Genomic DNA, 14365 nt, shown 5'->3' on the forward strand with positions numbered 1-14365 from the left:
AGGCAGATGCCTGGGGGTTAGTGGGTGTCAAGGGGCCTACCAGCCACCTCCTCTGATTTCTCTCCACTTCAGCTTACCAAAAAGACCCCAAGGGGCCCCAAATGTATTACCTTGCCTAGAGCTCCATTACATCTTAATCCATCTCTGCTTCTGACATCACATGCAGCTGTCCACTTATAGAACTACGTGTAGTTTTGAAGTTTTACATCATAGAAGTACTACATAATAGAGATGTTTTAAGGAACTTGCAGAATACATCTGAACTGTAAGAAATGGGTGGTACACATTTATTTTAGTACATTTTTGTCATGGCCATAGTGAACCCATTTTTTATTTTATCTTCTTAAAGGCTTCCATAAAATCTTTGTTTCGGATAGTGTAGATGATTGGGTTGAGTAATGGAGTTATGACCGTGTAAAATAACGACAAGAGCTTAGTTAGAATTAATGTTTGATTCCCTTTTGGAATGATATAAACAATGATTAGAGTTCCACAGAACACGGACACCACAATCAAGTGAGAGCTGCAGGTGGTGAAGGCCTTCTGCCTCCCTGTAACTGATGGGATTTTTAGGATAGTCAAAACTATGTTTGTGTACGACATAACAATTAGCATGAACGGAATGATGCCTCCAATGAAACATATCATGAGGATCTCAAAGTGGATGAATGAGGCATCAGAGCAAGAAAGCTTCACTAAAGGTTCTAAGTCACAGAAGAAGTGATTGATCATGTTTGGACCACAGTAATACAAGCTACATATAGATATGGTATAGACCATCATGGTTAGGAACCCCAATAGCCAAGTGATAATCACAGAGTTGATGCAAAACCGGTGGCTTATGATAGAGTTGTAATGTAATGGTTTGCAGATAGCCACATACCGATCCCAGGACATTACAGCTAATAAAAGACACTCTGAAGTCTCAGCAGCAGTAAAGAAGGAAATCTGGGTGAAGCATCCCGTAAGAGACATGGTACCCCCATCGTTCAGTACAATGTGAAGTAGGTTTGGAGTGATGTCTGTAGACACTATTATATCCAGCAGGGACAGTTGCGTAATATAGAAGTACATGGGAGAGTGAAGATTTTTGCTCAACGCTATCAAGCTCATGATGAGAAGGTTTCCAAAAATGGTTGCAACGTAAAGGGCAAAAAGGATCGAAAACAACAACATTGTGATATTTTTAGAGTAGGGAAATCCTGTGAGTTCAACATAGGTAATATTATTGTGGTAGAACACCTGGTAAAATAATAAAATACAATATGAAGCAAGCAAATTAAAGGGCCTAGAGTTGGATAGTATGGCATTTATCCTCATACACCTTGTGGATCAACGTAAAGGAACATTACAAGCTTGCAATCTATGGAAATTAACATCAGGTCAGTGGTCCCAAAAAGGTGAAAATAAAGTGGCGAGTGTAATGTTATGTGATGTGGATCTTGACAATTTATACAATGCATTAACTCCCCTGGGCTAAACAGAAACTTTGCAAAGGACTAATCAGATTTACAAGTTAAAGTATATGGCTCTATAAAATACTGTGTCTGAGCTACAAATCTGTCCCCAAAACCTGTCCAACCTACATTTCCGATCTTACTCAGAGGTACACACCTAGCCACTCACTCCGCTCCTCCAATGAACTTCGCCTAACCCCCCCCCCCCCGCATCACCCAGTCCCATGCACGCCTCCAGGACTTCTCAAGAGCTGCTCCAACACTATGGAACTCCCTACCTCCACCTATTAGGGCAGCCCCCTCCTTCAACATCTTCAAGAAAGCCCTCAAAACTCACCTTTTCACTCTGGCCTACTACCCCTCACAAGTGCTCTAAACCCACAGCTGAACTCTGGTCTCCTACCTCTCGTGTCCCTACCTCTCCCTTTAGATTGTAAGCCTTTGGGCAGGGTCCTCCTCCTTTTGTGTCCAACCTGATCATGCCCCTCCATTACTGTGAACCCATGCTAGGCCTCTTGAGTGAACCTAACTTGCTTAATCTCCATGCTTCCCTCCTGTGACTGACTAAGCATTACCTTGTACTCATACTGTGCTGCATGGGCGTAATATAAATGATTGGTTCTGGATGCGTGCCTAGCATTTGAGGGAATAAACTGAATTATTTAGATTTTAGCTCACTGGGCCTGATCTAATTCACGTTATCTCCTAGGTTTCACATCTTATTAATAAAACACCTTTTAAGTCCCCAACAAGCAAGAAAATACACTAAGTGTGGTGGGCGGGGTTAGCAGGGAACAAGCGCTTGGACGCGCATGTTCCCTGCTAGGAGACAGAATGGGTATCCATTATCAGCCTGCCAGCCACAATTGGAGCTGGCAGGCTGGATTAAAGAAAAAGAAAAGGCTGTTTACATTTTTACAGTGCTGTGATCTAGCGCAGCACTGTACAGGGGACTCGCTCATCACTTAACTGTATCACTTAACTTAACTTAAGGAGTGGCTTACAATCCAACTCAGTGTAAGGATCACAGGCAGGGCCAATTTAGGGGCAGTGGAAAATAATTAAAAAATTAGGATATTTCATAAAAAGAAAAAAACGTTTAAAATTAATTTTAAAAAATGTAGCACCAATCAGAGACCACCAAAAATGCTCTACTAGGGGCAAGAAAAGGAGATAAAATTAATTTGAGTAGTAAGTTGTATGGCCGAGCAATAAATTGTTAAAGTGGCAAAGTGCTGAATTGTAAAAAATCACATGGTCACTAGGGGGGTATAAACCTGTGGTCCTCAAGAGGTTAAAATTACTTCAGACTCCTTTTAACTGAATTTCTCAAAGACTATGAGCTGAGCTATCTTTCAAAGATTGTTCCCCTCATTTCTACTGTTCTCTATAATATACCTAGCAAATTTGGTGATTCTAGCATGTTTAGGGGCTTTGCTATTAACCCCTCAGTCAGGGGTATTCTTCAATGCAATTCCACCTTGAAAATTGCTGTGAATTTGCAGAAGTGTGTAAGACAAAAAATACACAACTATGCCACATTATCCAGCGAGTGAGAAAGGCCCAATTTGACATGAGATGGAGCATTACATTTTAACTTGCTCATGCCTATTCAAAACCAAACCCCAAAAAGCCTGCTAATCGTTTCTTCATTTAATTTACATATTCACTGATGTATGATAAACTAGAAGAGATCATATACAGAAATTGTCACATCTTGCAGGAAGATAGGTGTCTAAAACAGAAATGTTTAAATGCATTTGTAAGAGAAGAGTAAGTTCATCAAAAACAAGCTGGCTTCGTAACAAGTAAATTACAGGAAACTGTCCCTGGGACTGGGGTTCCTGCTGCAAATTCATTGTATGGGGCTACTGGTTTTCTAGATTTGGTAAAACATGTGGGATTAGACAATTCATTAGCAGTAAGATTAAGGGTGCAGTGTATGCAGTTATTTGTCCCTGCAATCAAATGTATGTGGGTAACCCCATCTACTTGCTGCATGAGCAATATAAGGCTTTTCTGGGATAAGCTGTCAGGGATGTAAAACAACATTACAACATATGCAGAATAATTTGAAGTGTTACTAGCTCTGTTTTGGACTTATTGGGCTTAGAAAAGGTCTTCAGGAAACATAGTGGAGGTGACTAATAAACTATAGTTTTGACAGAAAAGAAGTTAGATTTTCTTATTCGAGGCAACAAGGATCTAAGACGAGTTAAATGTTTTAAAGGGAAGGTTCAGGGAAACGTGGAAAAAAAATAAAAATTCATATCCACTTACCCGGGGCTTCCTCCAGCCCGTGGCAGGCAGGAGGTGCCCTCGCCGCCGCTCCAGAGGCTTCCGGTCGTCTTCGGTGGCCGACCCGACCTGGCCAGGCCGGCTGCCAGGTCGGGCTCTTCTGCGCTCCACGGACGGGCTCTTCTGCGTCCCACGTGGGCACGCTGACGTCATCGGATGTCCTCCGGGCTGTACTGAGCAGGCGCAGTAGTTCTGCGCCTGCGCAGTACAGCCCGGAGGACGTCCGATGACGTCAGCGCGCCCGCGTGGGACGCAGAAGAGCCCGTCCGTGGAGCGCAGAAGAGCCCGACCTGGCAGCCAGCCTGGCCAGGTCGGGTCGGCCACCGAAGACGACCGGAAGCCTCTGGAGAGGCGGCGAGGGCACCTCCTGCCTGCCATGGGCTGGAGGAAGCCCCGGGTAAGTGGATATGGATTTTTATTTTTTTCCACGTTACCCTGAACCTTTCCTTTAACACTCAAACAATTTACGTGTAGTCCCGATCTTGGCAACAGTCCTGACACATGTGTATGAGGCTTTAGTGGGCCCTGCCCCCTACTCATTTCCTCCACTTCCGATGTTTGATCTTACTCACAAGTTTTAGGCATTGGTAATGCCTAAAAGGAACCATTTTTTAAAGTTTAAAGTGGATCCGAGGTGAACTTTTACTCATTGCATAATTGTGTTCCTTTCCTATTGTTTATAGGGCATTCCTCAAGCCAAATACTTTTTTGTTCTTGTTTTAATGCTCTAATTCCCTATAAACTAAAAAAGCCACGCCCACAGGTTTTCAGAGAGCCTTGGCAGTGGCAAGGGCTCGTGGGAGCTCCGTCAGGGCAGGAGGAGGGGGAGGTGTTACTAGCCATCGATTTCAGAGGCAGAGGGGAGGTGGGAGGAGGAGAGGGGATAAGGCTGATGGCTCAAGATACAGATAAGCCTGCGTCTGTGTAATGTTTACAAACAACATGGCTGCTGTCATTGTATCACAGGAATAAATAATCATATTCTATTAAAGCTGTTTGCAGCTAGATTTGCTATGTAAACCATCTAAACTTTAGATAAGATATATAGACAAGTTACTTGTTATATTTAGTTTTTCATCTCGGATCCGCTTTAAGAAAAAAAAACTGAATAAAACAAGAAAGCATGGTAGTTCACTTACCATGTTTGCATAGTAACTCACTTACCGGAACATATAAACTAAGCGAATAAAAGGTTTAGCTGACTTTTTTAGTTACCGATTTCTAATACGTTCTTTCCCTTGTCTGATTCTGGTGAAATAATGATGCTCTGTAGGTGAAATGTCATTGATAAAAGTTAATATGTTTTTGAAAGATGCATGCAATATTCCAGAACAAACAACACAGGCAACACTCATAATACATCTCCAAATAATGCATTTAAGGTAGACCTGAGACTAAAAAATAAATTCACTGAAATTAAAATAAAACATATGATGATCCTCATGCCAAAAGATTTAGACCAAAGAAGGCAGTTCTAAATGAAATCAACCTAGAATAAAACAAAAAAGAAAAATAATAAATATATGAAACCCTTAAAATTGATAACTAGTAATGAATGTAATTTGCTAATTACGATTATGCAAAATTTCAAGTAAATTTTCACAATTATGGCCATAAGTAATTACGATTTTGACATTCAATTGATTTTGTGTAATCCTACCTAATAATCCTCAAGTGTCCTTGCGTCCTGTCCGTGTGTCAGTGCTTTTGCGCTACTGCGCATGTCAAGCACTGACAGCCGTTAGGACAGGACGCAGGGTGGACGGGCGGGCAGCCGGGCAAGCAAGCAAGCGGGCGGGCGAGCGAGTGAGCGTGACCGGCGGGTGTGCGTGCGCATCCGGCGGGTGCATGTTCATGCGGCGCACAGTGATGACAGTTCTAGATTCTAAATTTTGCATTATTTTTATTTAATGTTGTGTCAAATTTAGTGGTTAATAGCAAAGACGCCATGCATGCTATCGTAAAACCAAGGTGACATGTGACATAATGAGAGAGACATGTGTATGTGCAGTGCCAAGAAAAGAAATAACTAGACTGTGTTCCTTTTTTTCTTTCTCTACCTGAAAAAGTTAAAAATCAGGCATGTAAGTGACAGTTTCTGTCCTGGTCGGGACCGGCTCAGACTGGATCAGACTTTAGCATAACCTTCACTGATAAGTAATTATAGCCATAAAAACTTCCCTGTCAGTAAATGGCTTCCGAGAGCAGGAAAGAGATAAAAAGATTCAATAATTCATAGATTTGAGCTCTGGCATACTTCAATGAATGTGTCATTGAGCAGAGACAATGAAACAGTAAAAACGTAAAAACTAGATTTAAATATAAAATAAAACAGTGGGATATCTAAAATAAGTCATTTTTAGGAGAAGAAGGATGGATACAATTGTTTATCTTACCAGTTTATTTTCACCTCGGATATCCTTTAACCTTTTGGGGACCAAGTACGTTGAATCAACGTCCAGCAGGTGGTGCTGCTGCCCTGACTGGATGTTGATACAACGTCCACGCCATTTAACCATCCCAACGCAATTGTGCACACTGGAGAGGGAAGATTAAGCTGTCATATGACAGCTGGCATCTCCTCTCAGTGATCAGCAGCCATCGCGTATGGCTTCTGATCATGTGATCACTGTGATCGCTGGCGGATCATAGTGATCACTTCCAGAGCTGTGGCGGTAGGGGGGAAAGAAGAGGATCCACTAACCTTCCTGCCATTCCCCGACGATCGGTGCTCCCCTCCGCTCTGGCCGGCATCCCCGCTGTATTGACGCTAAGTGCCGGGTCCCGGTTTGATGACGCCATCAAACCGCGACCCGGAACTTAGCATCAGTACAGCCGGGAAGCCAGCGAGAGCAGAGCTGTCTACAGCTGCTCAACGCTAATAGCCTGGGAAGTGAGTAAAGGCCACCAGCAATACGGGGGACACCTGGCCACCCAGGGGGGACCATACCTATGTGCTCACAGTAGGGATCTGGCTGCCTGACCCCCCCCCCCCAATGCGCTCCCCCGCATGTAAAATGCCTGGCCCTTAAGGGGGGGGGGGGGGTAGGCAGGCAGTCCCGAAGGGGTTAAGGAGAAGAGTGGAGACAAGTCAAATAGATTGAGTAGTTTTTTAAAATAATCGATTTTAAAAATGCAAAGGAAAAAGGGTTTTTAAACTGTAATTTTTCTTAGTTTAAAAAAAACTTTTTAAAATTGATTTTCTAAATAAACTACAAGGTTTTTTTGAAACATCATTTTTTTTACTTGTTTACACTCTTCATTTTACCATATGTACTTATGTAGCAATTTTGGTGACAATAGCATATGAATAGGTATGCAATTACGCAAAAATAACACAAAATTGCTAAATTAAGGTTCCTGATTATGTTTACGAACAAAATGAATTATGAATTACAATAAAATGGAATAGAATAAGCTTTATTCGTCAAGTATAATAGGTGTCGCACACAAAATTGTTTGTGGTACAAGGACAATTGGCATCGTGCAATAACAACAGTATAATGCAATAACAACAACAGTGACAACAACAAAGTGCAAAAACAACAACAGCATGGTGCAGATGACAAGCACGTAATGCTAGCGACTTTGTTCATGGCATATGGCACAGAGCAGCAGGTTAGAATCAACATATGGGCATGCTTTCCTTGCACAGGAGCATCAGCATAGCTGGAGGAGACTAAGGGCCCTTTTACACTTAATCAGTTGCTCTCCGTTAAAACGGAAAAAAAACTGATTTTCAAAGTAATGCCCATGTTTTCCTATGGCACCTTTTATACTTAACACGTTTTAACTGAAATCTTCTTCCCAATGCAGTGCTATGGAAAAAACGCGTACTAACGCGTACCAACGCGTACTAACGCACACTAAAGCATACCAACTGATTAAGTGTAAGAGGGGCCTAAGGGCCTGATTCACTAACTGGTGCTAACCTAGTTAGCACGCCTAACGTTTTTGGCATGCTAACTAGGGTGCTAAATAGTTAACATGCACCAGACCAAATCAGATCACGTGCAAAGTATCACGCTCAAAGCCCGATGCATGCGGCGCACCCGATGCGCCTATAACGGCAGCGCTAAACTTTGCGTGAGAACGCGAAACTCAGAGCTAATTAGCACACAAAGTAGGTTTAGGCATGATAAGGGGCTTTTCACAAGCGTGCTAACAGTTAGCACTGCTTTGTGAATCAAGCCCTAAGTGAGAGGACTTACTTAGTTGAGTAGAAGGACTGCCTGGGGGGAAAAAAGTGTTTCTGTGCCTAGTGGTTTTAGTGGCCCTGTAGCGGCAGCCTGAGGGAAGGAGGTTAAAGAAGCGACCGCCAGGGTGAATTATGATGCAAAATGACTACCGTACTTTTTCTTTATTGACTACGCAAAAGCTTTTGACTGTAAAGTAAAAACTGATAGACTGTGGCAGCCATCGCATTTGACTGTTTCACTATTGGAAAAAGAGTGCAAAAAGGTTGCATATTGTCTTCTTATTTATTTAACTAGGCTGTACTAATGCCATCAGAGTAGCATGTGTTATGCAAATAGTGCAGTTTATGTTTCCAGGGTAGCGCAAACATTGCTATCGTAACACGTAGTATGCATACTGTGCATTACCATAGCAATGCATGCATTACCATAGTAACATAATAGTATCAGTGCAGGCTACAGATAAGCATAAAGTACAGTTCTACCATGCTTCACATCTTAGGTATCAAGTACTAACATTAGAGGAAAGACAGCCCATATAAATAGCACCATTCAAAATTAGTATAATATTATTTATTGAAAAATATTTATGTAAAAACCGCAAAATACATTTGACATATTGGAGTATCAAAAACTTTCACATAAAAACAATTAAAACCGACCATATGGTCGCATGTGGTAACAGCTGCAAACAATCATGTCCATATAGGTGATTAGAATAAGGTTATAGAACCACCATATAAATCACAAAAAATGGCAATATATGCCCAAATAAACACCCCAGTGTGCATCTAGATAGAGCACTCTCAAGGTTGAACCCGGGTTCAGTAAAGGTATCGCTCTCCTCTCCTTCCAAAGTGGGGTGACGCCCGCGGAGCTTGCGGGACTGTCTTGAAGGGACTCCCTCTCATCTACAGCTGCACTGTCCTAGCCTCCCTTGTCTTCCTGGGCTAAGTATCTCCTTTTCTATTTTTGCACCTCTCTCTACTCTGTATGCACTTTAGCTATAGGCTGCTCCCAGGTAATCCTTTTTTTTATATATAGCAGCCCCTTACTTGCTTGCACTTTTATAACATATATTTCTATTTGACAATTTGCACGATATATTTTTCGATGCATGTGTGTATATATGTATATTTTGCACTTTACTGAACCCGGGTTCAACCTTGAGTGTACTCTATTTAGATGCACACTGGGGTGTTTATTTGGGCATATATTGCCATTTTTTGTGATTAATATGGTGGTTCTATAACCTTATTCTAATCACCTATATGGACACGATTGTTTGCAGCTGTTACCACATGCGACCATATGGTCGGTTTTAATTGTTTTTATGTGAAAGTTTTTGATACTCCAATATGTCAAATGTATTTTGCGGTTATTACATAAATATTTTTCAATAAATAATATCATACTAATTTTGAGTGGTGCTATTTATATGGGCTTTCTTTCCTCTAATGTTAGTAATTGTGTTCTTTGAGCCCTGGCACACTCCTTTGTATATTGTGCAAGTGTTGCGGACACTATACTGTTTTTCTATCTAAGGTATCAAGCCAATATAGGTGAATCCCGGCACCCAAAAGGAAAAAAGTCTTACCAGCCACTAGCAACCCACGTTACAAGGTTGTGTTCTCAACATAAGACTCTCAGTGGTCACAGAAATCTTCCAGTCCTTAATTGCATGAAGTCATCCTCCAGATAGCATCAATGTGAGATTGGAGATGTATTATAAAGAATGATAAAGAGCAGCAATGCTAAGTGTAGATAGCTTTATTATTGCTAATGAGATTTTGTTACAAAAAAGAAATCAGATACTTTCCTATGGAGAGGGAAGGCTCTGGGTCCTAATGAGCCTTTCCTATCCTTCCCCAGTGCCCATGTTGCGGCAACAGCTCCACCATTTAAATTCCCCACCACTGGGAACTTTGGAAGTCTTCAGGAGCCGAGTCCTCCCAAAGACAGGCGGCTCCATATTGCCCACTCTTGCGCACTTGCACATGCGCAGTATGGAGGGGCGCGTCTTCAAGAGCACTCGGGCTCCCTGAAGACATCTGAAGCCTCCCTTTGGTGGCGAAGAGAGCAGTATTTAAAGAGACTCTGTAACAAAATGTTCATCCTTTTTCTACTATCCTACAAGTTCCTATATCTATTCTAAAGTGCTCTAGCTTACTACAACCTATTTTAGTTGCTCCATTGCTGTAATAAATCAAATTTATTCTCCTTTATCAGGCTTGTCGGCCCAAAGAGGAAGTGGCTGTAACTGTTTACAGACAGGAAGAGGTTACACTGATAGCCCTGCTCTGAGTCTCTTTGAGTCTTTCACACACTGAAAACTGTGAAAAGCAGAGCTCACACATTCCCTGCTCTCAGTTACTCAGTATAATCTACTGATAAAAGCTGATCATTGTGAGAAGCATAGCTCATAGACTATAGCAGAATGCAGGCACGGGCCTGCTATCAGTAATCACTAATAAAGATTGCAGCATTCTTTACAAGGTAAAACTTCATCTAAACTATGAAATAAACCTACCTTTTGGGTAGCAGTGAAAATGTGACAGAGGGGGACAGGAGATGAAAACCTACAGGCTGGAATATTTATTTATATAAGGTTTTTAGGTTACAGATTACAAATTTAGTCAAATACTGCTACGGGGGATCCAGCTGAATTTTGCATTTTGGACGTACTAATGGTCTAGCACCATACAAAATAAATGGGATACAGTTGGGGACATCAAACTTGGAGAAGGACTTAGGAGTACTCACCGACAACAAGTTAAATAATCGTACTCAATGCCAAACCGCTGCAGCTAAAGCTAACAAAATTTTGGGATACATTAAAAGGGAAATAAAAACTCGAGATGCTAGCATAATATTGCCCCTGTTTAACTCTCTAGTAAGACCACATCTGGAATATGGAATTCAGTTCTGGGCACCACATTACAAAAAAGATATTGCAGTTTTAGAGCAGGTGCAGAGACGAGCAACAAAATTGATGAGAGGGGTGGAAGGTCTCACTTACCAAGAAAGGTTAGATAAACTGGGTTTATTTAGTCCAGAGAAAAGACGCCTTAGAGGGGATCTAATTAACATGTATAAATACATCAGAGGGCAATATAAAAGCTTGGCGGATGAGCTTTTTGTCCCTAGGCCTTCTCAAAGGACTAGAGGACATGATCTGCGCATGGAGGAAAAACGGTTTAGCCATTTATTTAGGAAAGGGTTCTTTACAGTAAGAGTGATTAAGATGTGGAATGCATTACCACAGGAAGTCGTTATGGCAAACTCTATACCTGCATTTAAAGGGGGCTTAGATGCTTTCCTTGCGTTGAAAGACATCCATGGCTACATTTACTAGGTTATGCCTAATGATGTTGATTCAGGGATTTTATCTGATTGCCATCTGGAGTCGGAAAGGAATTTTTCCCTTTTGGGGCTAATTGGACCATGCCTTGTGGGGTTTTTTCGCCTTTCTCTGGATCAACAGGGATATGTGAGGGAACAGGCTGCAGTTGTACTTTCTACTGGTTGAATTTGATGGACATATGTCTTTTTTCAACCATAATAACTATGTAACTATGTAACATTTGTATAACACTTTTTTTCTCCTGTCGGACTTAAAGCACTTGAGAGCCGCAGTCACTAAGGCCCGGTTTACATTAGCATTCTGAGCCAAAAGGATCCAGTGAGTGGATCCATCTCCACTTCACCAGATCTGGAAGGCTCAGTCCGTGGACCAGTTCACATAGTGAAAACGGATCTGATCAATGATCGATCGGATCGTTTTCACTCAGCAAATACATACCTAATTTTCTAGTCACATGACGCTGCATGCAGTCACATGACGCGGAAGTAGACGGAAGCCTCTACCGCCGGCTACTACTGCAAATTAGGTATGTATAAACCCTTCCTCACCCACCCGCCTGGCTGCTGCACCCTCCCACCTTCTAGATTTGCATCGGCACATGCCCCCATCCCCCGTGGAATAGACCGTTTCTTCACTAGCATGAAAAAAACGTTACATTTCCCATTGCCCCAATGCTGCAGTATTTTTTGTCCAGATGGTCCGAAAAATTAGGGCCGGCAGCATTTTTTAGATCCGTGGACCGGAGCGTACGGAACATATCCGTATCAATGGACGCATGTTAATTGATCCATAGGTTAACATTGGATCCATTCACATACGTTCCATTTGTACAGTATACATTCCGGTTCCAAACTGCAAAAAAAAAAAACGCTAATGTGAACTGGGCCTAAGGGTGCACTCAAGAGCCCACCTTGCAGTATTAGGTAGTCTTGCCCAAGGACTCCTTACTGAAGAGCTACTGATGATTACCAGGAACTCTGGTCTCCCATTTCAAAGGCAGAGCCCTTAACCAGTACATTATCCACCCAGCAGAGTGAGTTTATAAAACAAAACAAAAAATGTGCACTGCTGTTATGTAGCAAAACTTGGCACTCATTTGGGTTGTATCAGATTGTAGTGAGGAGTACAAAATGTTGAGTGAAAAAGCTGTTGTGCAATTAGAGTAGCATACACACATATAAATATACATGCACACAGAAAGTTTTCATGAGCTGCATGAAAATTAGAATGCATGTAACTAGCTTCAAAATCAGATACAATTTTCGCTTAACAATTTTTTTTTCCATGTTTCCATTGACTTACATTACATGGTGAAAAAAACATCTACAGCAAGTGATCTAAAAAGGCATGAGAATGATTCACAATTTAAATGCTCAGAGAAAACAAAATCGCAAAACCTGTGAAAAACACCAAAAGCAGAGTTCAAATGTGATGGCATTGAAATGCACAAAGCAAAATCGCAGTTCAGAATAACAGAAACACATTTTTATAAGTCTGAATGCCCCCTCAATGACAATGAGGTGCTAAAACAGTCCAACCCTGAGTCTCGATTCTCAAATAGAAACAATTAGACAAGAACAAATACATTTGTGACTCTGAAAAATAAAGTTTTTGCAACCTTAGTTGTTGTATAAATGCATGTATTATTATTGTTGTTGTTGTTGTTGTTGTTGTTGTTGTTGTTGTTGTTGTTATTATTATTATTATTATTATTATTATTATTATTAGCTAAGGTGGGGGACATCTGTAAAATTATTTGACAGGAGAGAAACATGTCAGCTATGTGCATTACAGGTAATTGAACTAGCTGACATCACTGCTGTGCTTTGGATGTGACAATCCAGTATCTTGGAATAACATGCTACCAGGAAGTGAGTAGTAATAAGAGTAATTGATGTTTATAAAAAGAAAGGAAAAAAATATGTACCTTGCAATTCCTCAAATGGGCACTTTCCTTCCTTATGCAGTAAATGTATCATGCAGCATGTAATGGAAATTCTGTTTCTCGATATACAAAGACCTGTGAGTGAACCCAATAGCCCAGTGGCCCTTATTCAACTGACTTTTTTCTCCTCTGAGTTTTTTGCTAGGTGACATTTTCACATCTTATCAGTGAAATGCCCTTTGAGTTTATGATATCAAAAAATGATAACATTTTTGTTGCATTTTTATATACATTTTTTTGCACAAAAGGGAAGTTAATCCTGAAAGAAATCAGACCTCAGTTTCATGTGTTATAAACATAGAAAGATTTAGAGCTAACATTTTAGCCAGGAAGAGACCAAGACAATGTAAAGGAATGATTCAGTTACTATTACATCTAACATAGCTGCAAACATACTGCACATATAATAACACACTGCTTAGGTTCTTTGTCCTAAATATTCACCAAATCAGTCTGATTCCTTTTTATACATTTGTTGCTCTGCTGCACTGTTCTCCATAATTGTTTGCATTACTAATTGATGTGTTGGGGAATAAATTTCCAAGGGTATTTTATTTATTTTTATATGATTGCTGCAGTTCTCCAGATACACATTTTGTAAAATATTACAAAAAAAAAGAAAATAAATAAATTAGAATAACTATTTAACCACTTAAGTCTATCTGGATGGATATATCCGTCAAAATAGACGATGCTGCTCCTGCTGCCTGAGGCGTGTGATCACGCATGCTCCCGCCGCCTGCCGTTAGCCCCCTGATCAATGAATGGTAATATACTTCCTATTCATTGATCTATGTTCCCCACAGAAAAACCAACGAAGGCCGCAGTCTTAGCAAGATTGTTCGCTTCCAGGACTTTTTTGACTGTGGCCATCTTGTGGCCACATAGTAAACTACACCAACATACATTTTTTAATAAATAATTATATTACATTTAAAATTAGCCGTTTACCTCCCACACCAAAAATTACCTAAATGTAACGATAGGTGTCAGCAACCAGAGAGAATCTGATTATTGGTGATCTGCAGTATCACCAAGAATACAGATCTATACCTGATTATGGATGATCTGCAGAATCACCAATAATACAGATATAGTACTAACC

At 40.9% G+C, this 14365-nt stretch overlaps 1 protein-coding gene across 1 annotated transcript; it reads right to left on the minus strand.

Annotated features, from left to right (window-relative positions):
• Positions 1 to 330: 330 nt before the first annotated feature.
• On the minus strand, positions 331 to 1113 carry LOC137561900 (olfactory receptor 10AG1-like). The gene has a single exon (XM_068273246.1). The coding sequence runs from the start codon at positions 1111 to 1113 to the stop codon at positions 331 to 333; it is 783 nt and encodes a 260-aa protein (XP_068129347.1).
• Between the last annotated feature and the right edge of the window lie 13252 nt (positions 1114 to 14365).

Source organism: Hyperolius riggenbachi, chromosome 3 (assembly GCF_040937935.1).
Source record: "Hyperolius riggenbachi isolate aHypRig1 chromosome 3, aHypRig1.pri, whole genome shotgun sequence".
Lineage (NCBI taxonomy): Eukaryota > Metazoa > Chordata > Amphibia > Anura > Hyperoliidae > Hyperolius > Hyperolius riggenbachi.